At 38.6% G+C, this 25,323-nt stretch overlaps 1 protein-coding gene across 1 annotated transcript in view; it reads right to left on the bottom strand.

Annotated features, from left to right (window-relative positions):
• The window catches only part of TENM3 (teneurin transmembrane protein 3), a 1,583,118-nt gene that overhangs the window by 449,516 nt on the left and 1,108,279 nt on the right, over positions 1-25,323 (bottom strand). The window contains exon 6 of the mRNA XM_030816348.1: positions 18,683-18,989. Coding sequence (XP_030672208.1) covers positions 18,683-18,914 — 232 coding nt within the window. The 5' untranslated portion in view covers positions 18,915-18,989. The remainder of the gene's footprint in view (positions 1-18,682; positions 18,990-25,323) is intronic.

The following is a 25,323-nucleotide window of genomic DNA, read 5'->3' as shown; positions in this document are numbered from 1 at the left end:
GGAAAATGGGTTAGCTATTTTTCTTTTTCTCAGAGAAATTTGTTCTATTTGTCTATAACCTCGTTGGAGCAGTGAGGGATTTTTCAAAGCCACAATCAGAGTGATGTTCACCAATGGGTAACACATCTACTGTCTCTTGTATGAGAAATAGATTCTACCCGAGGGACTAGTCTCAGAGGAACACAGGATGACGAAAGCACCCCATGGGGAAGGCATTCTCTCCTCACTAATGTCTGGATTTCTCTAATGTCTAGATTTGGCTTTCTCTCCTTCTCTCTCAGTCTCTTGCTTGTTTGTTCCTTTAAAAAAAATAAACAGTTTTATTGAAACATAACTCACATACCACAAAATGCACCCACTTAAAGTGTACACTTTAATGGTTTTCAGTATATTCACAGAGTTCTGCAACTATAGGCACAATTAATTTTAGAACATTTTTATCACCCCAAAAAGACACCTCATACCAATTATCAGCTACCTTCTATTTTCCCCTCACCCCTCCCACCCCCAGCCCTAGGCAACCACTCATCTACTTCCCATCCTGAACATTTCAAATAAAGAAGATCCACAATATGTGGTCTTGTGTGACTGGCTTCTTTCACTTAGAATAATATTTTCAAAGTTCTTCCATGTCATAGCATGCATCAGAACTCCATTCCTGTTTACGGCTGAATAATATTCCACTGTATGGACAGACCATCGTTTATCCATTCATCAGTTAATGGACATTTGAGTTATCTCTATTTTTTTGACTATTATGAGAATGCTTCTAGGAACATTCCCGTACAAGTTTTCATGTGTACATATGTCTTCATTTTTCTTGAGCAGATCCCTAGGAGAGGAACTGCTGGGGTATATGGTAACTCTGTAGTGAACCTTTTGAGGAGCTGCCGGACTGTTTTCCACACTGACTGCAGTGTTTTATATTCCCACTAGCAGTGTATGAGGGTTTTAATTCTGCACATCCTCGCGAACACTTGTTATCATCTATTGGTTCTCTTTTATACCACACTTTACGTGGGACTTGGAGTTTGCAATGAGGGTTTAAAATATAGGTCATTGGTATTGAAATTTAGAGGGCAAACAAGAATCATTGTTCCCCTGAAAAGCAGCTGATTCTGTGAGTCTGCTATGCAAATTTATTATTATTTTATTCTATCATTTTTCTTTCCCTTCTATTATGCTGCTTTCATTCCATCTAAAATATTTTTCTATTAAAATCAGAAATATTATTCAGCATAGAAAATCTACCTTTGGAATTACATCCTACAGAAATAAAATCACCTGATCTTAAATATACAGAATGTTTAATTAAACAAGTTGTTTACTACAGCATCGTCACAAAATTTTAAATAACCCAAATGTCGGCCAGAAAGAGAATGGCTGGAAAAGTTGCATGCCCATGCTGTGGAACACTGTGGTTAGCATAAAGAATGAGCTGGACCCATGTCTTCAGATCTGCAGGGAAGCTCATTTGTATATATTTTAAGTAGAAAAAAAATGCAAATTGTAGAATTGTGTATATAGTATAATCCCACTTTTGGAAATTAAGGAAGAGGACCCACAGGTTATATAAGTTGAATCTGAATAAAGGTGAGGAAGGAGATATATAACTGTTATAATGGGTCATTTAGAAAAGGTCGTAAATGAAGGAAATTAGTAATTTTCTATTTTATAGTTTTGAATTTTTACTTCTCATGATAATTATTTCAATAATTTAAAAACATAATAAAGAAAAAAATAAAGCCTATCTTCGTTCTAAAAAACAAATATATTTTCTTGATTTGCTGTTTAATAGCTTCTATTCAATAATTAGAAATTTAATTTATTGCCTCTTCTAGGGGAAGCTCAGTTTTAAAAATCCTTCCTCGTTTATTGTAAAGAAATGAAACTTTGTAAGATACATGGGAGCATTTTCCCCCCCATTTCAATCCTTCCCTTTTTCTTTATCATATATGGATTGTTTTAAAGGAGAATAACCATTCATTTCTCCTACAGTAACCCCAAAATTGAATATGGGAAAAAATGGATGAATAAATATAAATTTAATGCACATAAATAAAACAATCTACAGCTGTCTTTAATTATTTTCCTTGGCTGTTGTGAGCTTGAATGGAATTATTTATTCTCAGGCATGGAGTGACATTCCTCCATCAGTCAAGCAGAACATAAAACTACAGATTGGGAAAGCATTTCTTATTAGGTGCTTGTTGAATCAGCGGCACCACCATGTTATCCAGAGTTCTCTCTTTTGCTGTATTTGCAAAATGGTAAGAAGATTCCACAACGAAAGAAGTATATGTAATTTTATTTCCAAATGTATATTTTATGGGACACTTCAAACTCTTTAACCTTTTATGTTAAATGTGTCACCATTTGAACAAAATACCCATTCTTGAACATGCAATAGAAATTTCAGCCAGGGTACAAATCTTTATTCATAAGGCCCTACAAAAAACAAGTTTAAGAAATTAACTTAAAGTCCCACTAAATACCTTAAGGTCCCCACCCCATTTAAACTACTTACTTGATTTATGTATTAATATGTTGTTAATACCCATAACCACATATTGATACCCACGAATTTCCAGAGGACGCTGAAAATGACCACTGGACACCATACTTATAATCTAATTGATTACTCAGAACACAAGTCTAATGGAAGCCATTGCAGGATATCCCCTCAGCAATCATCACAAATGTAGCTTTCAGTGGAAATTCCAGGCTGGGCACTAGGGTGAACTTGAGGAGGTGGGTGAGAAAGGGAAACCCTAGGTATATGTGCAAGCTGAGAAGCCAGGACTAGAACGAATGGCCCCAGAAAAGATGCATTTTCTTCAAGATAAAATTTGTGAGGCCCCCCAGGGGAGGACGAACATATGGATATTGAATGGAAGGTTTGGTGGCCCAAATAAGAAAAATTAGGTTGTGAGTTGGCTGACGTATTAAGAAAGAGCGTGTCTTAGACCTGGAAATGAAGGATTTAATGGGGCAACCATAAAAAAAATTTTTAACAACCATTTGTAATTAAGAAATGACTTTAAAATAGTTCTTTCTTAAAATCAAAAACATTCTGAAAATAAATTTGCTTCTTATTTTCACTTAGAAATGACTTATTTAGAACAATCCAAGGCCCGGCAATGATAATACGCCTGCAGTGTATCTGCTGATATCTGATAGTCGAACTGCAGTAGGTATTGGTATAAATACGCCCGTGGTTTGGTATAAAGCGGCAGGTGTTTAATAATTGCGACTGAAGCGGCACCGCGGTGAGTCACACTGTGGATCCAAAACGGGCAACCTGGCAAGGAACCAGATACAAGTTGAGCAGTAAGCTGGGGATCAAGACATCAGACCAATGAAGGCCGAGGCAGGGGGAAAGGATTACCCCCACTGCGTCCTGAGGAGGGCTGTAAGCTACATCTATCTACTCACACCTTCTGGTGGGTAATCCACAAAGCAGGTTGGCTGCCGAGCCTGAAAGAAGCCCTTGCCTACTTAACAGCCAAAATTAGTTAACAATCAGTTAGGCAGGGGAGCTAAAAGAGGGAGCTAAGAGGAATACCATTAACGTGAAACAATGATAAACTAGAGCTATTTAACTTGTGTCTTTAAGTACAGAAATGTAAGGTTGAGTAAACATGACCATCTAAATCCTTTAATCCTGCCGCTGACATTTATAGTGACTGAGAAGGATTAATCATTTTGATCTCTAAATGAATCATTTTAAGCAGTTAATATTTAAAAGTAATAAACTTTGGAGTTGCAGTAATTAGCCCAGTGGATCTGATTAATGTTTCAGGTTTTTGTCTTTTTTCATAAAACTCGATTCTCACAAAAATAAGCTTTCTCAGCACCAGTATTTTAGAAAACATGAAAAGGGGTTTCAGATTCCTTTTGTTTGCGTGTGATGACAGAGGTTAGGGGGAACACTGGGGAAATGAAGAGTTTGGGGTCTAACTGGAAATTCATAGCAGCATTAAGTGCTGAATGGTAGGACCATATGGTCGTATTTCTTTTGAAGTCTCGGATCAGTTCCCATTATTCACTATAATGGCATCCAAGACTAAACTAAATCTCAGTCTTTACAATTAAAAGCATTTTCCTCTTGGCTCTCAAATCTTCCTCTTTCACAATTTCCAACATGTCTGAATGGTTAATAGATTTTCACAATGCAAAAAAATACAAATAAATAAAATAAAAATAAGAAGAGTAACAAAAATAATTCATTCCATTTCACATCCAAAGCAGGATAAAATGGTGCAGACATTATTATTTTAATCAAAGGAGTTATTGACACTATTTTTATATCTGTCCAATGCTACCAGTGACATTCTAAAATTATATGTACAACCTTCATGTTATATATTTAAGAAATATGATTTCAATTCTTTTGACCTAGCCAGAACATACAATATAAAGAAACATTTAAAAACTACTTGTCATTTTAGTAATATTCTAATAAAACGGCCCCCCCCTAAAAAAAAGTAGTCTATATCTAAGAGCTTAAAACAGGCTCTTTTTTATTTGGAAACTGATGAAAATATTTGAAGATCTGGTCCCATCTATGACACAAACTCTTTATTCCCTCAGTACAGTCCTGGATATGTTGTATATGCTATTATCTTAATGGGCAAAATGGCTTTATCCAGCAAAACATTATAGTGCGATGACAGCAGAGGTTGTTTTTGAAAGATTGTGGTTATGGTTCAGTAGAGACAGTGCAACTCTGCTCTTGGCACCAAATTAAATCTCACCCCTGTGGAAGCCGGGAAAATACAAACCCAGAACTTTCCACGTTCAACTACAGTTGTTTGAACATGCTGATTTTTGCTTCTGTTGTATTTATTACTATTTAGGTAAATTTCATAGGCAGTGAAATACACAGATCTAAAGTGGATACTTCCGTGAGTTTTAACAAATGTACCCACCATGACCCCAAGCAAGATAAGATCACTCCCACAAAGCTCTCCCGTACCCAGTCAATCCCCACCCAATAGGCAACCACTGTCCTGATTTCTTCTACAGAAGATTAGTTTTGTATGTTCTTGAACCTTATAAAAATGGAGTCATACAGGATGTACTCAGGATCCATTTGCTTGGTGGATCTTTAAGATTCTTCCACATTGTTGCAAGTATCTGTAGATCACTCTTTTGTGTTGCCAACTCATTCTATTGTATTAACATACAATTGTTATATCCATTCTCTTGGTGATACCAATATGGGCCTATTATGAATAAAGCTGCTATGAATGTAAGTTTTTATTTACTTTGGGTACATACTAAGGAGATGAATTGCTGGGTCCAGGGGTAGATGTTATTTTTAACTTTAGATAAGAAATTGCCCAACAGTTTCCAAAGCAGTTGTGTCATTTTACATATGAAAGTTTCAGTTGTTCCACATCCTCAATATTTGGTGCTATGGATCTTTTTTAATTTTAGCCATTCTAGAAGATGAATGGTAGTATTTCATTGTGGTTTTAATTTTCATTTCTCTGATGGCTAATGGTGTTGAGCATTTTTCACAGGCTTATTAGTCACTTGTGTCTGTTTTCTGTGATGTTTCTATTAAAAGTTTTTTGCCCATTTTAAAATTTGGTTATTTATCTTTTGCTGTTGATTTGTAGAAGCTCTTTATATATTCTAGAGACAAGTCTCTGTGATAGATAGATACGATAATTTTCTCCCAGATTGTGGCTTTGCTTTTCATTTTCTTAAAAGTAACATCTGATAAGCAAAATTTTGTGATTTTGATGAAGTCCAATTTATCAATTTTTTTCTTTTATATTTATTCCTCTTAGGATCTTTCTAAGATATCTTTGTCTATCTCACGTTTGTGAGGATATTTAAGAACACATGTAGCTTTTTACTGTGGTTTTCTAATAGAAACTAGAAAGAGAAAAGAGTAGAGTAGAAAAGTGACTGAAATTTGATTGTAGTTTTCTTCTGGACCTAGAACTCACCAGCTGTCGTCTGAGTGAACATTTTAACGAGTTTGAGTCTCTGTCTTCCTCATGTATACAATGCACTCAGAGGCTCTCAAAGATCTCCCAACCATATCAGTTTATGCAGAGGCACAAAAAAGGCAGCATAATGGAACATGGAAAAAAAAAAAAAGCTAAGAATAATAGCATCAAGAGTCCAAGGAGAGAAATGGAAAAGAAAAAGTTAAAATTTCCTTTAGCATTGGGGACTGTGGGTTTATATTTTGTCCCTAAAATAAATCAAAAGCACAATGCTATGTTCTGATCTGGCTCCTCCCTTAAACACCGTATCTGAAGTTCATCCTGAATTGAAAACCAAGCCATCAGGGCAGCAGGGACATTAACAAGCTAGATCTGGCCATCTGGAAAGGTGCTCTTCTTCTCCAACCCCCAAAGGGTAGAACCAACCTGCTGCAGTTCCGAAGCAGGAATTATTTTTGGCCTTTGACCTTTTGACTGAAAATCAGAAGGTGTTCCTTCACAGCCTCACTCTCAAATGCAACCTCTGTGAATATTTTGCAGTTTTTTTCTTTCAGTTTTTTTGTGTTATTGTTTATTTCACACACTATAATGAGAGCTTCTGTGTAAAGTTTTGAGCACAGCTATTCATGAGTTGCTTTTTTTTTTTTTTTTTTTTTGGCTTCTTCCTAAGCCAGAACTTCAAAAACTATATAGAAAGTCCTCACTGTAGGAATTTGTTGGGTTTAGAAGTTGGTAAGGATCAGTATGTATTTTCCCACGAAAACAACATGGAGGATGCCAAGATGGAATACACAGGTCTTCTGAGTTATCTGTGTCTGAATGAAGAACTGGATGAATTGTACTCTAGGGCATGGCTTCCATGTGTGAGGATGTCTCTTTGAACAAATGTACCAACGAGGAAGATCCCACCTACAGTAGCCGCTTCCACTGATTTCCTGCTTACCAAGCGGGGAGAAACTTCCCAGGCAAATCCCCTGGATATATGAATGCTCAATGAAGGATGCCAGGATAGAGGCTGTATAGTAGGGATGTAGAATTTGGGATTACTACCGCCTTTCCCACACTAATAGGAAAATCCATTCTCCTTCTCACGTTTACTGACCGTGTGAATTTCTCTCTTGTGAATTGTCTATGCATGCCATTTCCCATTGGGCTGTTTATCTTTCTGTTTTCAAACTGTAATAGTCATTCAGTATATTATAGATATAGACATTATATATGTCATAAGAATTATAAACATATTTCCCAATGTAGTGATTTTGTTTCTGTGTATTTTAATTTACATGTAAAGGGTTTTAAATTTTAAAACTAATCATTTAAGTCTATCTTTTCTTCTGGGTTTTCTGTTAGAAACATTCTAATTTTCTACTACAAAATTTCTCCCCTACTCTTGAGTCCCTGGGATGGGCTGTGTGGATTCAAACCACTTTCTTCTTGCCACCTTTATTATAAGGACTGGAAAGCAAAAATGGCAAATGCTTCGTCTTCTTTTTTTTTTTTTTTGAGACGGAGTCTCGCTCTGTCACCCAGGCTGGAGTGCAGTGGCGCAATCTCGGCTCGCTGCAAGCTCCGCCTCCCGGGTTCACGCCATTCTCCTGCCTCAGCCTCTCCGAGTAGCTGGGACTACAGGCGCCCGCCACCACGCCCGGCTAATTTTTTGTATTTTTAGTAGAGACGGGGTTTCACCGTGGTCTTGATCTCCTGACCTCGTGATCCGCCCGCCTCGGCCTCCCAAAGTGCTGGGATTACAGGCGTGAGCCACCGCGCCCGGCCGCTTCGTCTTGTTGTGCAGCTAAGTACGGTCATGAATAACAGCTCTGAAAAGAGAGGGGTAGCGAGAAGTCTCCGGGGAGTAAAATGAACTAGTCCAATGTAGAGAAGGCCGTCCTACCTGTGCGTTCATTCTTATTCCAACAGGAATATGAAAGCACAGCTGCCACCTGGGCACCAAGGGGACAAAAGCTACCTGCCAAGAATGACGAAGATGAAAAAGATAGAGAGATGCCTTAATATCTTTAAGCCCTGGCTAGATAGTCTATCTCTGGACTTCTTGTTTCATAAGAAAATGATTCTCTTCAGTTTTTAAGCTGAAGCTTTCTGCTACTCGTGGCTCAAGTCATTCCTATCTTACTCAGTCTCCCAAATTAACTTCTAGAATTCTTGCTTTATTTTTTACATTTGTCTTTAATCCATCTTAATTTATTTTTGAATATGCTGAGAGATATAGGTCCAATTTTATATTCTTCCAGATGGATAACCAGTTGTGCCAGCACCATTTATCAAATCCCACTGAATAGAAAAACCTTTTTTTTGTTTTATGTTAAACTTCCCTACATACTAGGATCTATTTCTGAAATTTTTGTCTATTCCATGAATCTACTTGTCTTTATTTATGCCAATATCATATAAACATGATTACAGCAGCTTCATCATACTTTTAAAAATACATATTAAGTCCATTTTGTCCTCACTATTTGACTTTTAAATATGGTTTTGGCTATTTCCAGAAATTTGAAAACATGAATTTTATGATCACTTGAATTTTAAGATAAATTTGAAGATCACTCACTCCAATTAAAATTAACCCTAACCCGCCGGAATTCTATTTGATATCCTTAACTTCTATGCATTAGTTTGGGGAGAATTAATATTCTTTTGGTATCATCTTCCCATCCAAAAACATTGATTATTTATTTAGATCCTGTTTTATGTCTTTTTAATAATATTTTATAGGTACCTTCATATTAGGTCACATAGCATGCTTGCAAAATTTATTCCAAAGAATTTTATAGTGTCTGTTGCCTTTGTATAGGATTTTTTTTTCTGACTTCCAAGCAGTAGATATTAATAACAGGTATCAGGCATTATTCTAAACAGTTTACATATATTAACTCATTTTATCCTCAACAAACTACAGCACAATCTATGAATAATGAAAATGGAGGCATAAAGAAATTATGTAACTTGTCCAAAAAAGTTCCTTGGCCAAGATTAGGTAACCTGCCAGTCAGCTAAGGCAAGGCAGACCTGGGATTCACAAACAGGTCATGTGGATTCAGAACCTACATTCTCAACCGTTATACTACATGATCTACACTGTCTATATATTTATTTTGTATTCATCCAAATACCAAATTCACTTCAAATTCTTTTTTTTTTAATTTCTAGAGACACATGGTTTTTGTATGCATACAACCATATCTTTAACAGATTTTAACTTTTTCCAAAATATATATCAATTGTTTAATTTTCTTATTACAATTGCTAAAACATCTAAAACAATTTTGAATAATAATTGTGAGAATAGGTAAACCTTTCTTATGTTCCTATTTCAATTGAAATGTCCTGGAATCTCACTTTTTAGAATGCTGTTTAGTGTCTGGAATGATCATGTCAAATATTACTACCATCTTGAAGTGTTTTTTCTTCTTGTGAGTTTATTTGAATAAAGAATGGTTTCTAAATTTTTTCCAAAACTTGCAAATCATCTATTGATAAGATCATGTTTTTCCACTTTGATATATTAATCTAATTATGTTAGTAGATTTTTGAACACTGAAAAGTCCTTGTATATTCAGCAAGGATTAGTAACCACTTGGTTATTAATTTGGTCTAGCATATTATTCTTTTTATGTATTGCTGGATTCTTAAATGCAAATACTTGTTTTGAATTTTTACACACCTACTGAAAAGCAATTTTGGTAGGTAAAGCAATTTATGTATGATTTCTTTTTTTGTACTATTCTAATCAAGTTTAGTTATTAAGGTTATGCCAACTTCATAACATGAACTTTGATGCCTTCCATCTGTTATGAAGGGTGGTGTTAAATAGATTTTTAAACATTAAACTTAGTTGTACTTTGAAGGTTATGTAAAATGTACCTAGGAACATATCTGGCCTTTGAAATGGTCTCTCTTTTAATCACCTTTCTCATCTTGTCTGAAATAATTGGTGTAGACAAGTTTGCTCCATGTTCTGAAATCTTTTGGGGTTTATCATATTTTCTGAGAAAAAATAAATTCCTCTAGATTTTTCAAATTTATTGCTTGGAATAATAGCACCTCTTAGTTGTTACAGTCTTTTTAGGATGTCTTCTTATTTTTGTTCTCATTATTTCTTAATCAGGATCATAGGTGCTTTCTATTTTATTAGCCTTTCTAAAGACTTAGCTGTTTTGTTTGTTTTAAATTTCAGTTATGTCTTATGTACCTCTTCCTACTTCCTCTGATTTATTTTCCAGACATTGTACTCTACTCATTTCTTGTCTTTTTTTTTGCTTTTTCCTTTTTTTGAGACAGAGTCTTGCTCTGTTGCCCAGGCTTGAGTGCAGTGGCGCGATCTCGGCTCACTGCAACCTCCACCTCCCAGGTTCAAGCAATTCTCCTGCCCTAGCCTCCCAAGTAGCTGGGATTATAGGCACGCACCACCACACCCAGCTAGTTTTTGTATTTTTAGTAGAGATGGGGTTTCTCGGTGGAACTCCTGACTTCAGCTGATCCGCCCACCTCGGCCTCCCAAAGTGCTGGGATTACAGGCGTGAGCCACTGTGCCTGGCTTGAACTCATTTCTTAAATACAGAGTACATTCCTATTTTGTTAGTCTTTGTTCTTGATTTCTTCACAATGTTTTTCCTATGATTATGACTTTCACTGTCTCCCATACATTTTGGAAGTAGAATTTTCATTGCTCTCGATTGCTTTTTATCATAGTCAAAGGACATCATAATCCAAGGGGCAAAAGTGTTTTTCTTCATTTATGTTTTTGTTATTTATTCCTAATTATATTTTTGTTATTTATTTCTAATTTTACTACATTTTATGATAAAATGTTTTGGCTTATAAAATCTATTTTCTGAATTTTTAATGTTTCTTTAGATGGCCAAATACATAATCAGTTTCTGCAACTATCCCATAGAAATACAAAAAATTGTATCATTTCTGATAGTTACAAATTTCTGTATATATATCTTAGCTAAAATTTTTGATTAATATTATATAATTGCTGTCTTATTTTTGTCTTTCAGATCTGCCTGATTCTGAAGGAAGTGAATCAAAATATCTCACTACTACCGTGTTTTAACAATCTTTCTTTTTTTAATAGTTTTTGCTTATAAATTTAGCTACTATATTATTGTTTAATGTATGCATTTTAAGAATGTTCTTCTTCTGCACAGTATGCCTTTTGTCACTTACCCAGTGGTCCTTTTTATTCTGTTGAGAGTTTTTAATCATAAATTCCATCTTTCCTGATATTAATACTGCCATTCCTCCTTTCTTTTTGTTTGTATTCACCTAATATATCTTTATTCTCAACCATTTTCTTTACCATTTTAAGTGTTATGTCTTATAAATACCAATAACTTTTATGAAACAATTTAGTTGTTTATGTCAAAATGCAGTACATTTATTTATTTTATTTTTTGGAGACAGAGTCTCGCTCTGTCGCCCAGGCTGGAGTGCAATGGCATTGATCTTGGCTCACCACAACCTCCATCTCACGGGTTCAAAGGATTCTTGTGCCTTAGCCTCTTGAGTAGCTGGGACCACAGGCTCCTGCCACCACACCTGGCTAACTTTTGTATTTTCAGTAGAGACCGGGTTTCTGCATGTTGGCCAGGCTGGTCTTGCACTCCCGGCCTCAAGTGATCCATCCACCTTGGCCTCCCAAAGTGCTGGGATTACAGGCGTGAGCCACCGCACCCGGCCAAAATGCAGTACATTTAAATTTTAGGTGATAGGTTAATAGCGTAGATTTGACTCCTTTCATCTTGTTTTTTGATTATTCATGATTTTTCCTGTTGCCTTTTTTTCCTTGGAGCTGTTTCTGCTAAATTGGTCAGACTGCTACTCAATCCCTTTCCTCACTGCTAATTAGGTGGGTCTATTGTCCTCTTTTCACTGTATTAATGATGACCTTCCCGCTCCGGACATTCATATTCAAATATATGTTTCTCATTGTCATATGAATGCAAGATAGCAATTATTTCCCTTCGCTAAAGCTCTATTTCATAACTGTTTCCCAACTCTCCCTCTTCAGATGAGATGAGAATTTGGAACACTTTTACTCTTCTACTTTCCTCCAACTGCTGGATTTTGCTGAGACAGGTAAATGCTTTCAGTTCCAGCCTTCTGTTAAGGTTTCTCTTGTAGTGCTTCTGAAACATTTCCAGTTGCTCTGTAATCATCGTTTGAGATTTAACTATATACACTGTAGAGTTCCTTTCTCATCATTGCCTCCTCTTCGGAGGTCATGATTCTGATTCAGTTGGTATTTCTTCTTGAGTACTTCCTTAGATGGTGTATGTACACTGTTGACATGGTCTCTGAATCCCAGCATTACGTATCTTTCATTTACTCTGAGAGATACATGCTATTGATGGGGTTCAGGACATGCTACCCAAAACATGGCATCTTGGCATTTGAGAAAACAGCAGAAGCAGGAAGGCCACTCTCACCTTCCCCTTGCCCTTCTCCCCTGAAGCAGGACATAAGATCCTCATCCAAGAGGTGCCCTCCCTATATGAGGAGGAAGCAACATCCATATCTCTGAAGACACAAGGACACAGAGAAGAATCTGAACGAACAGGCCTTGCCCAGTTCCTCCCAGTTTATCACCATTCAGTCCCTGTGTCCAATCACACTTCTCCGTGACTGTCCACTCTTCATCCAACCTCGCACAAAAATGCACAAGTTTACCCATTTCTTTGGGCATTCATTTCCTTATGAAGGTTCTTGTGTCTCCCAAAACTTACATTACATGAATCTGTGTGCATTTCTCTTGTTAATATGTCTTTTGTTATAGGGGCCTTAGTCATGAACCTAGTGACGCGTGGCAAAAGAAATCTTTCCTCTCCTACAGTATCTTCTCTGCAAATAAGATCCCTGGGTTGCATTTTTTTTTTCTCTCAGTAGGTGTTATTCCACTGTTTTTAAGCTTTTATTGTTGCAGATGATAAATTCATTATTGGTGTTATTTATTTTTAGTAAGTAAAAAAAAGCAACCTGCCTTTTCTCTGTGGAACCTTGTAAACTCTCTTTATCCTTGAAGTTAAAGGATTTTTCTAGAATGTGCCTCAGTTTGTGTGTGTGCATTCTGTTGTCTTCTTAATTTTATCTGAAATTCTCTTTTCTGTTTTGAGTTGTTTCTTCTACCTGGTCTTCAAAACCGTTAACCTCTCTTCTTCAACTAATCTGTTGCCATTTTTAGTTTGTAAATTACAATTTTAATTTTTTCTCCAGCATTTGGTGGCCATTGTTTGTTTTGTTGTTGTTGCTTTTTTGTCGTTATCGTTCTGGGATTTCTGCACATGCTTTAGTTACAATATTTTATTTTGGTTATTTTGGTTCAGGTTGTCTTCTCTTATCTCCATTGTTCATTTTCATTATAAGCTTCGTAATCTATCTCTTTTGCATCTTATCCCACTTCCTGAATTCTGGGTGCCATTAAATTTGTTGTTTTCCTGAGGTGCTTTAAGAAAGAGCAGGAAATCGTGTTAGATTCTTGGGACCAACATCTCAACTGTTTGGTTTTCTTAGACGGCATTCTTGCCATATCAGAGGGAGAAATGCATCTGTTCAGGCTTCCCCCGCTCCTGAGGGGCCAAGGAAACCAGCTGCTCCCACAAGGCAACATTTGCCCAAGTGGGGGCCATGGGAGGGGCAGGCCAGCCTCTCTCTGGAACCACCAGGCCACAGCATTCTTCTTGGCCTTCGCATTAGTGCTTCACCCCATTCCACGCTCTCTTCTGGCACAAAGCAGAAAACACCTGCACCAGCTTGGTCCTTCAGGATCCTAACAGAGTTGCAGATGTCATGTGTACCCTCGATCACTGCTCAGGTCACAGGAGGTAGCGAGTCCGCTGGGAGATGAGTGGATGAGCCCTCATTCAAGCCACCATCATGCCAGGATCCAAGATACATATTGACAGGAACATTCAGACTGCTCCTCTAATGTCCTTTTGTTTCCTCACAAAGGTTATCCTTGGTGAGGGGCAGGTGTAGCATCTGGAATGTTTGCATACAAGATGGGCTAGCGCTCAGGATACAGCCCATAAAGGAGGTCTGGCAGTGGGGAATCAAGGCTTGTGGGAGCTACTTTCCCTCTTCTCTTTCTTTCCTCTCCCCAGTGGAATACCCCAGACTACACTTGAATTGGCCTTGAACCAGCAAGGGCAGGAGGTGAGAAACAGAAGCCATGCTTCCAGGGGCTGGGGGTGCTCAGCACTACTGATGATGGTAAGAATGAAGAGACAGCATGGCCCAAAGAGGGGAGTTTCTGGGAGTGGAGCCACGCTGTCAGCAAAGACCAGAGATGAGGCACACGTAGAAATCAATCGGTGCCTGTCGCTGTCAATCTGCCTTCCTTCTTCCTTCCCTTCTTTGCAAATTTATTTTCTGTTTTAATTTCAGTAATGTACAAACATAGATATCATGGCGTTTTTCAAATTTAAAAACAGAGTCCTGGCCGGGCGCAGTGGCTCACGCCCGTAATCCTAGCGCTTTGAGAGGCCGAGGTGGGCGGATCACCTGAGGTCGGGAGTTCGAGACCAGCCTGGCCAACATGGTGAAGCCCCCATCTCTACTAAAATTACAAAAATTAGCTGGGCGTAGTGGCAGACGCCTGTAATTCCAGCTACTCGGGAAGCTGAGGCAGGAGACTCGCTTGAACCCAGGAGGCAGAGGTTGCAGTGAGCCGAGATCATGCCATTTCACTCCAGCCTGGGCGACAGAGTGAGACTCCGTCTCAAAAACAAAAACAAAAAACAGAGTCCTTCCTCTCCATTGCCATTCTACAAATAAAGAATAAGTGGTAGTCTTCAAATGTTAAAATTCTTAAATTCACAACCCCAACACTGATTATTGACTAACTCTTATATACTTTGGGTTAGGGCCCCAAAGTGGTTCTATTCAGGCTTATGATTCAGTGGAACAAATGTATTCTTACTTCCAGACATCATCTCTTTTCAAGGTTCACCCTCACGGGCAGCGTTCCTTGTTGGAATTGATAAGTGTTTGGTCAAGAATACTACAGGCAATGTGCACAGCCCAGAGAGCTGCCGCAGAGAAAAAAATGTTCTTTTATTTTACCACTTCTCCAAAAGCTGTGGGATGATCCTATGCAGCTGTTTCATAAGAAATTTGTCTGAGACCTGATGGGATAAACTTTCTTCAAAGATTAATAAAAGAAAATAGCATCTAAGAACGCAAAACAACCATTGCCACCCTAACCTCATCCTCACCTACAGCAAAAGCTCCACAGCTGTTCAAAGAGCAACTATTCCCATCACCAACAAACTACATGAAGAGATTTAAAAAGAGAAAGAGATCAATGTGAGATCCCGTCAAATTACACAATGACTGTGAAGATGAAATGATCCCCAGCATTATGCTACCTAAATATAACATGTAATTAACAGTTGTCACCTGCCAGTCAGTAAGGCCATACAAAACCATTAAATTCGAGTTTGATAATTAGACATAAAATTGGTCAATTAAACATATAAAAACATCATATTTCTCGATTTGAATTCTCCATATAATCACACCAACAGAAACCCTGCTTGTCCCTTTCTCCAGCCAAAGCCGCATTTCCCTGTGTCATTCAAGGAGTAAATGGATACAGGACTGATTGGCTGTTTTAAAACTCCATGGACAAAAAAAGCTAAATTAGCATGACTCTTCGGAATTGTTTCAATGATATTTGGCTACTATGAATATTTTTAATCTTTCATTTTTATTACCTATATGATGTCAGGAGCTGTGGCAGGAAGCATATTTTGTCAATTAAATAATTAATCCCATAGCATAATAGTCCGTGAGGAAAAATTGACATTTGTCAGGTTCAAAGAAAATGAAAGCCTGGAAGGATTTTTCATTATGCTTGCTCAAGAAAAACATAATCTGATAGCAGACTTTCTTTACTCATTTCTCTCCTACACCTACCACTCCCGCTACAAATACTCCCCATAGCAAACCACGGGAAGGAGAAAGTATCCGCAACGCCACCTCACACTCGTCCTCATTCACCCAATTACAGAATCATATCAATTTTATTTCCTAAATATGCCTACGGTTTGCGTACACCTCACTATCCACACCATGAACATTCTAATTCAAAATGGACTAAAATGGGCTGGGCGTGGTGGCCACGCCTGTTATTTCAGCACTTAGGGAGGCCCAGGTAAGAGGATTGCTTGAGGCCAGGAGTTTGAGACCAGTCTGAGGAACAAGTGAGACCCTGTCTCTATTAAAAAAAATGTCTTTAAAATTAGCCCGGCATGATGGTGGTGTGCACTTGTGATCCCAGCTACTCAGGAGGCTGAGGCAGGAGGACTTTTTGAGCCCAGGAGCTGTAGGCTGCAGTGAGCTGTAACCGTCCCACTGCAGTCTGGCTTCGGCAACAGACTGACAGCTTGTCACTAAATAAATAAATAAATAAAGTTAATTAATTAATAATAATGATAATAGACTTAAAAAATTGACTCCAATAAACCAAAGGGTGATATTTTACTGAGTTGCCTGTTTTCCACTGTGGCAACTGCACAGAGATTAGAAGCCAGGCCAGAGCCAGGCAAGTCTGGGCTCAAGTTCCAGCTGAGTTCTCAGGAGCCGTGGGGTCTCCAGTCTCTCCAAACCTCATACGTCTCAATCTGTGAAAAGACTATGCTACCGGGACCCACCTCACCAGGGGACTGCACACACCTGCCTAGCGCGCTGACCAGCACGCAGTAGGGTGGCAGCATTAGCTGTAACTAGCAGTCCATCCCATTTACGTTTCTACAAAGTTCGGATTCATACACATCAGGTGACCTGCAGCACCATCACACACTGCGCGTGCGCTTCTCCATTCGCTTCTGCTCTCCAACAAGGCCTCCCTGGCCGTCTGGCGCACTTTCTCTTTCCTTTGCCCCTTTGTATTCTGCAGTCCTTGGCTTGGAAGGAGTGAGGAATAACACTCTTTGGCCCCCTGTGAACTTCCGTTTCAGGGCTTCTACAAATGTTACCGCCAGGTTGTCAACAACAGTCTGCATGGGATCAAGGCTGCCTAGGAGGAGAACAGTTCAGTGCGCTATTTTTAACCTGTGTAGGCATCATCTGTGCTGTGCTTGCCTGGGGTGGAGATGACCGGGGTGGAGATGACCCCCAATGCATCTTGCCACATGTGCTGCTGTTTCCTTCGAATAATATTCCACAATGTGGAGTTTGGGGTTTTTTTTCTTTTCTTTTCTTTTTTTTTCCAGCAGGGCACTAAAGAGTTATTTTTGATACAAAAAGCAAGACTTCACATTCGGTGGAGATTGCATGCATTTCTACACTACTTACTATTTTTTAAATTGTTGAAAAAATGTACACTGATAATCTATTTCAGCTGTGCAGACAATATGAAACAATGGGTTTAAAATTACAATACATTGTACAATCAACTAAGAGTACATACCTCAAATATGTTTTGTATCTCCCCTGAAAAACGGATTAAAAATGTTAAGCTATTTTGTCCCTTTTCATAAAATTTGATACCAGTAATTAGCAAGGCATGCTTTAGGGTATAAAAATCTCTCCTTAGCAAATCAAATGAGTTTTCTTTGATGTAAACTGGCTTGGGTGAGTGAACACTATTTTAATCTAGTTGGAATGGCTCTTTGCACAATGCAGGGAAGAAAAGAACCATGGAAAATTTTCCAACTTTTGAACGATTTATTGCATTATTACTTTTTCTTAAATGTGTTCCTGCCCAATATCAAACTGTTAGTCACACTGTCTGTACGGTGATTGGAAAAGAATGAATATATTCTTTATTATTAATTTATTTTTCCTCATTTCCAGATTAAATTAGCTAAGGAATGCTAAGTTATATGTAAATTATATGCACATTAGAAATGTAAGAGGATTTTATTTTTATTAGTAATCTTGCCCACATCTCAAGACTGTATTAGAAGAAACAAAATATAACTACGTATGTCTAATAAAAAATAACCTACTGTCTTAAGAGTAGAAATGGGTAGGCTTAGGATAGTGAAGTAAAGTTACAGGAGTCAGGATTCCACTGGGAGCGTCCTCAGGCCAAAAACAGCGTAAAAATGCTCAACAGATATACGCGAATGACCAAGCCCTAGTGGATTACATTGTGGGAAACTAGGAAGTGTTCAGGTATAAACTTAATTTACTAGGTTGCCTGGGAGAAAGACGATGGAAACTTTCCATGGCAGGCTTTTGTGTGAATCAGACAGAGAGGCAAAGAGCAGGGCTGCTTGGGTCCTGAGATGATCTGGGATAATAAGCCACACTTTCTTGTGAGGGAAAGATGGGTTTCTTCACCAACAGCTCCTGTTCTCCTTGTAACCGGTTCTAGCCACAGACACAATATCTGTGAGCACCTTCATTCAACTAAAAGGGAGCCCCAGAGACTGGAGTTTCAAGTTTACACAAGTTTGCACAAACGCTTGGGCCACGTGCGGAATCCTAAACCTCACGTATAGCAGGTGAGGCTTTGGAATTCTCCACGTGTCAGTGCCTGTGCCTGGGGGGCCAATGTGCCCACTGGTGGCTTTCTGCCTCTCATCTGGAATGCTGTGTGATCATCTAATATCTCAAAATCAGAATCAGCAGATGGAACACCAAAGTCAGAAAACAGACATGTCACCTTGAGGGGAAAATCATGACACCTACAAGTTAGCAACATGTGAGCACTGCCTTATTTTACTAGGACAGTTACCCACCTTGTCTAGCGAACTCGTCTGCTTCTCTGTGAACCAAATCCTTCACTCTGTTGCCGTAAAGCAGCCGTGAGGAATCATGATCAAAAGCTTTCAATGTCTCGCTGGAACTGTAGGACTTCTGTGTGGGTACCCGACACTCCTCATTGTCTGCGGACGAATTTGTGTAGCGCCGTTCTTTCTCTCGTCTGCTCTTGGTCAGGGAGCAATAAGGCCTGCGTTCTTTCACATCCATACTTCATTCCTTCTGTGTGCACATCAGTCCTGCTGGTTACAACTTAGGCTCAGGGTTCGAGTCTCATTGGCCTCTCTGTAAAGATACAAGGTTTGCATGACGTCAGCATGACATTCACCTAAAAACTGGCTACTCTCTATCCTTCTCAATCTGGGATGGTAGGAAACAATAGTATTGCTTATCTAGGAAACTTGCTTTCAACAAGAAATTAATATTTCTGAAATCAGTGTAAAATATATTGTATCACCAAGAGGTGAAGCACGCTTTCTGCTGGTGAGTGCTGTGAGTGTTTATTGAAGCTACTATATCTGATTTTCCCCATAAATACAAAAAATAATTGTAAGCTCTCACTCAAATTTCACTACAGAAGCCAGCTAAAAATTGGCTTCAACAGTTTGTTAAATTTTCCACAATGGAAAAGTTAGAATGGCTTTTTCTCTTTATAGCATTTCTCCATTCAAAATAAATTCCCTTTCTTTTTCTTATAAACGTATACTATTTTTTTCTTTTTCAATGTATTTTAAAGAGCAGCAGCAAATTGGGAAATTCTTGCCACTGAAACTTTGTCAAATGCATTGAACTTTTTTTTAAATATATCTTACAAAGCCTCTTTCTTCAGAGGGCACAATTTTCATGTTTTAAGAACTCAAATGTCTTGAATTGTGGAAAAAGCTGGTCCTCCTTCCCATACCATTCTGCTTAAAATGCGTTTTCCTCTCTAGCAAATGAATTTAATCAGCGCTATCCTGATATTTAAGGTAATTCAAGTGGCTAATTTGAAGGGGGAGTTTCCTGCAACTGCACGAATAAGCGAGGCAAACGGTGTTTCTCTGCTTAAAAACTCTCTATTTCCTGAATTTGCTGAACTGACAGTGGAAAGGCTGGGTGGAAAAAGTCTGCCGGCAAAAGACTGGGGCCTTCAGGAGGGAGAGTGGCCCAGGGCTAATCCGCATTTCAAATGGTCCTCCTTTGTCTTTATTCCTTCTCATGTTGTCTCTCCTTTTAATCTGAAGGACCCTGAAGGCTTTATCCTCAGCCCTTAGTGTTTTCCTCCCACCCCACTATATTCACTTTTTGGTAAATTCACTTTTTCTTTGAGTGATTCCATGGTCAACTTGAAATCAATGGTTCCCAACTGGCCCCAGGCCTTCTCCTTGGTTCCTGTAGTATCCTTTGGACCATGACTGCTATTTAGATAGTAGTTTCCTCACTTCCAAAAAAAAGTGAGTCCCTCTCTCAAAGAATCAGTGTCTCTGGTCTCGGTCTGGGTCTCTCTGTCTCTGTCTCTGTCTGTCTCTCTCTTTCTCTCTGTCTCCCCCACTCTCTCCAGCATGCACTATCAGTATACACATCACACAGCTCATTAATGTGCTTCCAACTTGGAGCCTTGTGGCTGACTCTCCCCCATGTCAACTCAGCTTATCCTGGAGTTGTCAACAATTCTTGATCCTTTCTGTTGTAACATTACAAATGTACCCCTCAGTTTCCAAGTTTTGCCTTCCATCAGCTACAAGAAGAGTGGCAAGACTCCCTGGGCTGGAATAATCACAGAGCTCCAGAGCCCAGACCTGGGAAGGTTTGGAGTGTTCCTCCCTGCTATGTCTTCAACCAGATTATACCCTCCTCTCTCCATGTTGCCACTGAAGGGTTCCCTTGTGGGGTTCCATATTTCTCTGCTTCCAAATACCGATATTGCTACCAGATACTGAGCTATTCAAACTAGTTGCTAATATTTTAGTTTAGTCTTGGAATATATCTTGATCTCTCTACCTTTGTCTTCTTTTCCATGAATTTGATTTTTATTTTAAAAAACAATTTTTCACTGACCCCTCTGATACATTACTCCATTATTATACACAAATTCTTTCAATACTCTTAAGAGAAACTGAATTTCTCATATTGTACCTTTCCTTTCAAACTTAAATTGAAATAATAAACAATTTCAAGGTATGGTGACAGATTATTTTTATACAAAAGGATTAAAACAACAACACACCAATTCACTCTTTTTATTCCAACAAAGAGAAGTATTTTTTTAATTTAATTTTTTTTTTTAGATGGAATCTCACTCGATCTTGGCTCACTGCAACCTCTGCCTCCTGGGTTCAAGTGATCTCCTGCCTCAGCCTCCCAAGTAACTGGGACTACAGGAGCTCACCACCACATCAGGCTACTTTTTTGTATTTTTAATAGAGATGGGGTTTCACCATGTTAGCCAGGATGGCCTCCATCTCCTGACCTCGTGATCCGCCCGCTTCAGCCTCCCAAAGTGCTGGGATTACAGGCATGAGCCACCATTCCCGGCCAAGAGAACTTATATTATTATTATTATTTTGAGACAGAGTCTTGCTCTGTTGCCCAGGCTGGAGTGCTGCAGTGGCACAATCTTGGCTTGCTGCAACCTTTGCCTCCCAGGTTCAAGCAATTCTCCTGCCTCAGCCTCCCGAGTAGCTGGAATTACAGGTACCTGCCACCACGCCCAGCTAATTTTTGTATTTTTAGTAGAAACGGGGTTTCACCATGTTGGTGAGGCTGGTCTAGAACTCCTGACCTCAGGTGATCTACCTGCCTTGGCCTCTCAAAGTGCTGGGATTACAGGCGTGAGCCACTGTGCCCGGCCCCAAGAAGTTATTTTAGATGAATATGTACTGGATGACTACTATATGTTAGGCTATCTTCTAGGTGCTGAGGACAAAGAGTGGATACATGTTCCTGTCCTTATGGGGCATACATTTAGTCAGGGAAACAGGTACATTCTTTCTGACAGAGTGAATAAATAGGTCTAAGTTCCAGGGAAATTTTGTTTCCAAATCGTCTTGATCTTTTTGGAGGAAAGGCCCTATAGACCGAAAACTAAATGATCATTAAAAAGCTTTTCATTGATCAGAAAAATATAATTCGAGCATTTTTAGTAATAAAGATTCGGGATTTGAAGTCACTATAAAAGTTTCATTTCTTACCCTAAATTGCCATCTATTTTAAAATAAGTGTTGCTATATATATACACGTATGTATGCATTTTGGTACTTTAAAACTGAACTGATTGAAGAAAGGGAAATCGTTTTCTGCTCTGCTGTTGTTTTGCTTCAATTAGTTGGACCAGGTATTGACTGGCAAACTCTGCCAGCCAAATCAGATCCACCACCTGTTTTTGTAAATAAAGTTTTTCTGGAACACAGCCCTTGCATTTGTTAACGTATTGTCCTTGGCCATTTTCATGCTACAAAGACAGAGTTGAGTGGCTGCAATAGGAACTGCAGTGGTTTGAATTGTGTCTCCCCAAAAGATAAATCTTAACTGAAATCTTAACTCCCAGTATCTGCGACTGTGATCTTATTTGAAAATGGGGTTTTACTTTTATTTCTGCAGATGTAGTAAGGTTACGATGAGGTCATACTGGATTAGGGAGGGCCCGAAATGCAATGACTGGTGTCTTTATGAGAGACAGGGGAGGAAAACTTGGATACAGGCACACACAGGCACACAGGAAAGAAGGCCAGGCGAAGACAGAGGCAGAGATTGGAGCAATGGCCCTGCACCCAAGGGGCATGAATGGCCGCCAGCAACAAACAGAAGTCAGAAGAGAGGCGCGGAGCAGATCTTTCTCTGGACCGCAGAGGTGTGGCCCTTGACCTCATACTTTTTACCTCCAGAACTGACAGGATAACTTCCTGTTGTTTTAAGCCACCAGGGTTGTGGTCATTTCTCACTGTAGCCACAGGAAACGAACACAGAGACCTGATGGCCTGCAAAGTCTAAACTATTTCCTATCTGGTCCTTTAGAGAAAACAGTGTGTAAACCTCTGAGTTAAACCATCCATCTTTCCATTCTCTTTGGATTTTTTTTTTTTTTTTTAGACGGAGTTTCACTCTTTCACCCAGGCTGGAGTGCACTGGTGCAATCTCAGCTCACTGCAACCTCTGCCTCCCTGGTTCGAACGATTCCCCCACCTCAGCCTCCTAAATAGCTGAGATTACAGGTGCGTGCCACCACACCCAGCTAATTTGTGTATTTTTAGTAGAGGTGGGGTTTCACCATGTTGGCCAGGCTTGTCTCAAACTCCTGACGTCAGGTCATCTGCCCGCCTTGGCCTCCCAAAGTGTTGGGATTTACAGGCGTGAGCTGCAGTGCCTGGCCCCATTTGGATCTTTAAGGGCAAAGAGTATTCTCTCTACAGTATCATTTTCATGATACCATTTTATAATCTTGCAAATTAGATAACCAGTACGTTCTTTAACACAGTAAGCACAACTAAAGATGCAACTTTGTGGTAATATTTCTAAAGTTTATAAATCAATACCAACTAGATGTTAATGCCTAGTAATGGAAAGATGATTTTAGGTATTCTTAAGCTTTCTAAAACGTCTCTAGCATCAAATATCTGAGTTTTCTTCATTTGTGGAACAATTCTCCACACATCAAGATGTAGTATTTGATTATGCCATCAAAGATCGAGGCAATTTGATCCTAGACTGTAAACAATAAAAAGTCCTTTGTATCTCCTTTTCATTTTCGTACATAGTTCAAACTCTTCGAGGATTTATTCTACACTGTAATATTTGCAACTACTGATATGCTTCATTGATAGAAGTCAATGAGTTCAATATGACTTCAAAAGGCAGTTTTCTGTGTTATCTCTTCCACTCAAGGCTGAAGACGAGAAGGTTAAGAAATGCAGCTAAAGTAATGCCAAATTGTTAGAGCACTTTGATAGTGATTGCACAGTCCTACACAAGGAAGAGGGTCACTGTGTGCATATGCAGCAAAAAGCATTTAATGAATATGACATTAGCTGCATCAGTGGGCAAAGCCTTTGAAAAATAAGGAAAGCCATTAGAAAGTTGATAAAACAAAAAAACAAAAAACAAAACAAAACAAAAAAACAAAAAACTTGTGATTGGCCAGGCTCAGTGGCTCATGCCTGTAGGTGAGAGGTGAGCACTTTGGGAGGCTGAGGTGAGAGGACTGCTTGAGCCCATGAGTCCAAGACCAGCCTGGGCAACACAGTGAGATCACATTTCTATAAAAAAAATTAAAAATTAGCTGGGCATGGTGGCACATGCCTGTAGTTCTAGCTACTCAGGAGGCTGAGACAGGGGGTCGCTTGAGCCCAGGACTTCAAAGACAGTTAACCATGATTCTGCCACTGCACTCCAGCCCAGGCAACAGAGTGCGACTCTGTCTCAAAAACCAAAACAGATAAAAAAACTTCTCATTGAACTGGCTACAGCAAACACACAACAATATCAAGCTGATTTGGTTAATTTTCATTAGCTCCTTGAAACGCAACTCAGCTACTAACCATAGCACTCCTCTGGAAACCACAGCTGGGCTTAATGCAAGTTGGATTACTTGGTTATTTGTTTCTTTCCAACACTCTGCAAAGTATTTGACAAAATGAATGAATGGGCAGGCAATCCCTGCCTTATGGACACTAAACTTAGGTTGATCCTATCCTTTATTTCAGATGTATTATTTAAATATATTTTGAAACTTGGCCAGAGAAGTTTCGTAATGTAATGATGTAACGACATCATTACATTGTTTTATAACATGTTCCTAATCCTGACGAAATACTTTTAATTGTATCTTTAGAAAGTAACTTTATTTTAACTGTAAATTTTGTATCTTTAAAACCCTTGATGCCAATGATTACAATTTATCAAACATCCCTAACATCAACTGTAGTTGTAAAATTCCATAAGGTTATATATCTATGTAGAGACTGAAATATAAACAAATATCCAAACCCAAAAGATTAAATAACCTCTAGATCAAACTCACTCATGCTTCCATTTTTATCTGTTTTCTGTACAAATTACAAATCCTTGAATGTTACTTTGGATATCTCTATATAGTGTCCTCCTATCTTTATTATAGTCTGGAAAAGCTCACCCCCAAAATAACCAGACTTCAAAGAAACACTAATTTACACCAACACATTTTAGATTAAAGGTCTAAATTAAGTTCTTTATACAGAGTACCAAAAAATTTTTGCCTTTTGTTACTCACAATTCATATTTTCACTAATGTTAGTATTTATGATTTATTACCAGTTATGTTAATTGAACAGTAAATACAACTTTGCATACCATAAGAATTTCAAAGCATTTCCTCTAATGAATAGCTAAAATAATTGAGGAAATCAATTGCTTTTGCTCATTTTAGAGAAAATTATGTTTCCTGAGGCAGATTTATAAATCAAAGAATTGAAATAATTAAGTACAAAAATAAAATCATATATTTTTTTTGGTAGTGCTAAATTCAAGCATAACTAGAATTTGAGCTTATAGTTTCAAATAGTAGAACACAAGAGAATCTAACTATCATGTTAGTGGTAAAAAGTTAGAAGGCCAGGCATGGTGGCTCACACCTGTAATTCCAGCACTTTGGGAGGCCAAAGCAGGA

This window comes from Nomascus leucogenys, chromosome 7b (assembly GCF_006542625.1).
Source record: "Nomascus leucogenys isolate Asia chromosome 7b, Asia_NLE_v1, whole genome shotgun sequence".
NCBI classification, from domain to species: domain Eukaryota; kingdom Metazoa; phylum Chordata; class Mammalia; order Primates; family Hylobatidae; genus Nomascus; species Nomascus leucogenys.
This window is presented reverse-complemented; position numbering and strand designations above follow the sequence as displayed.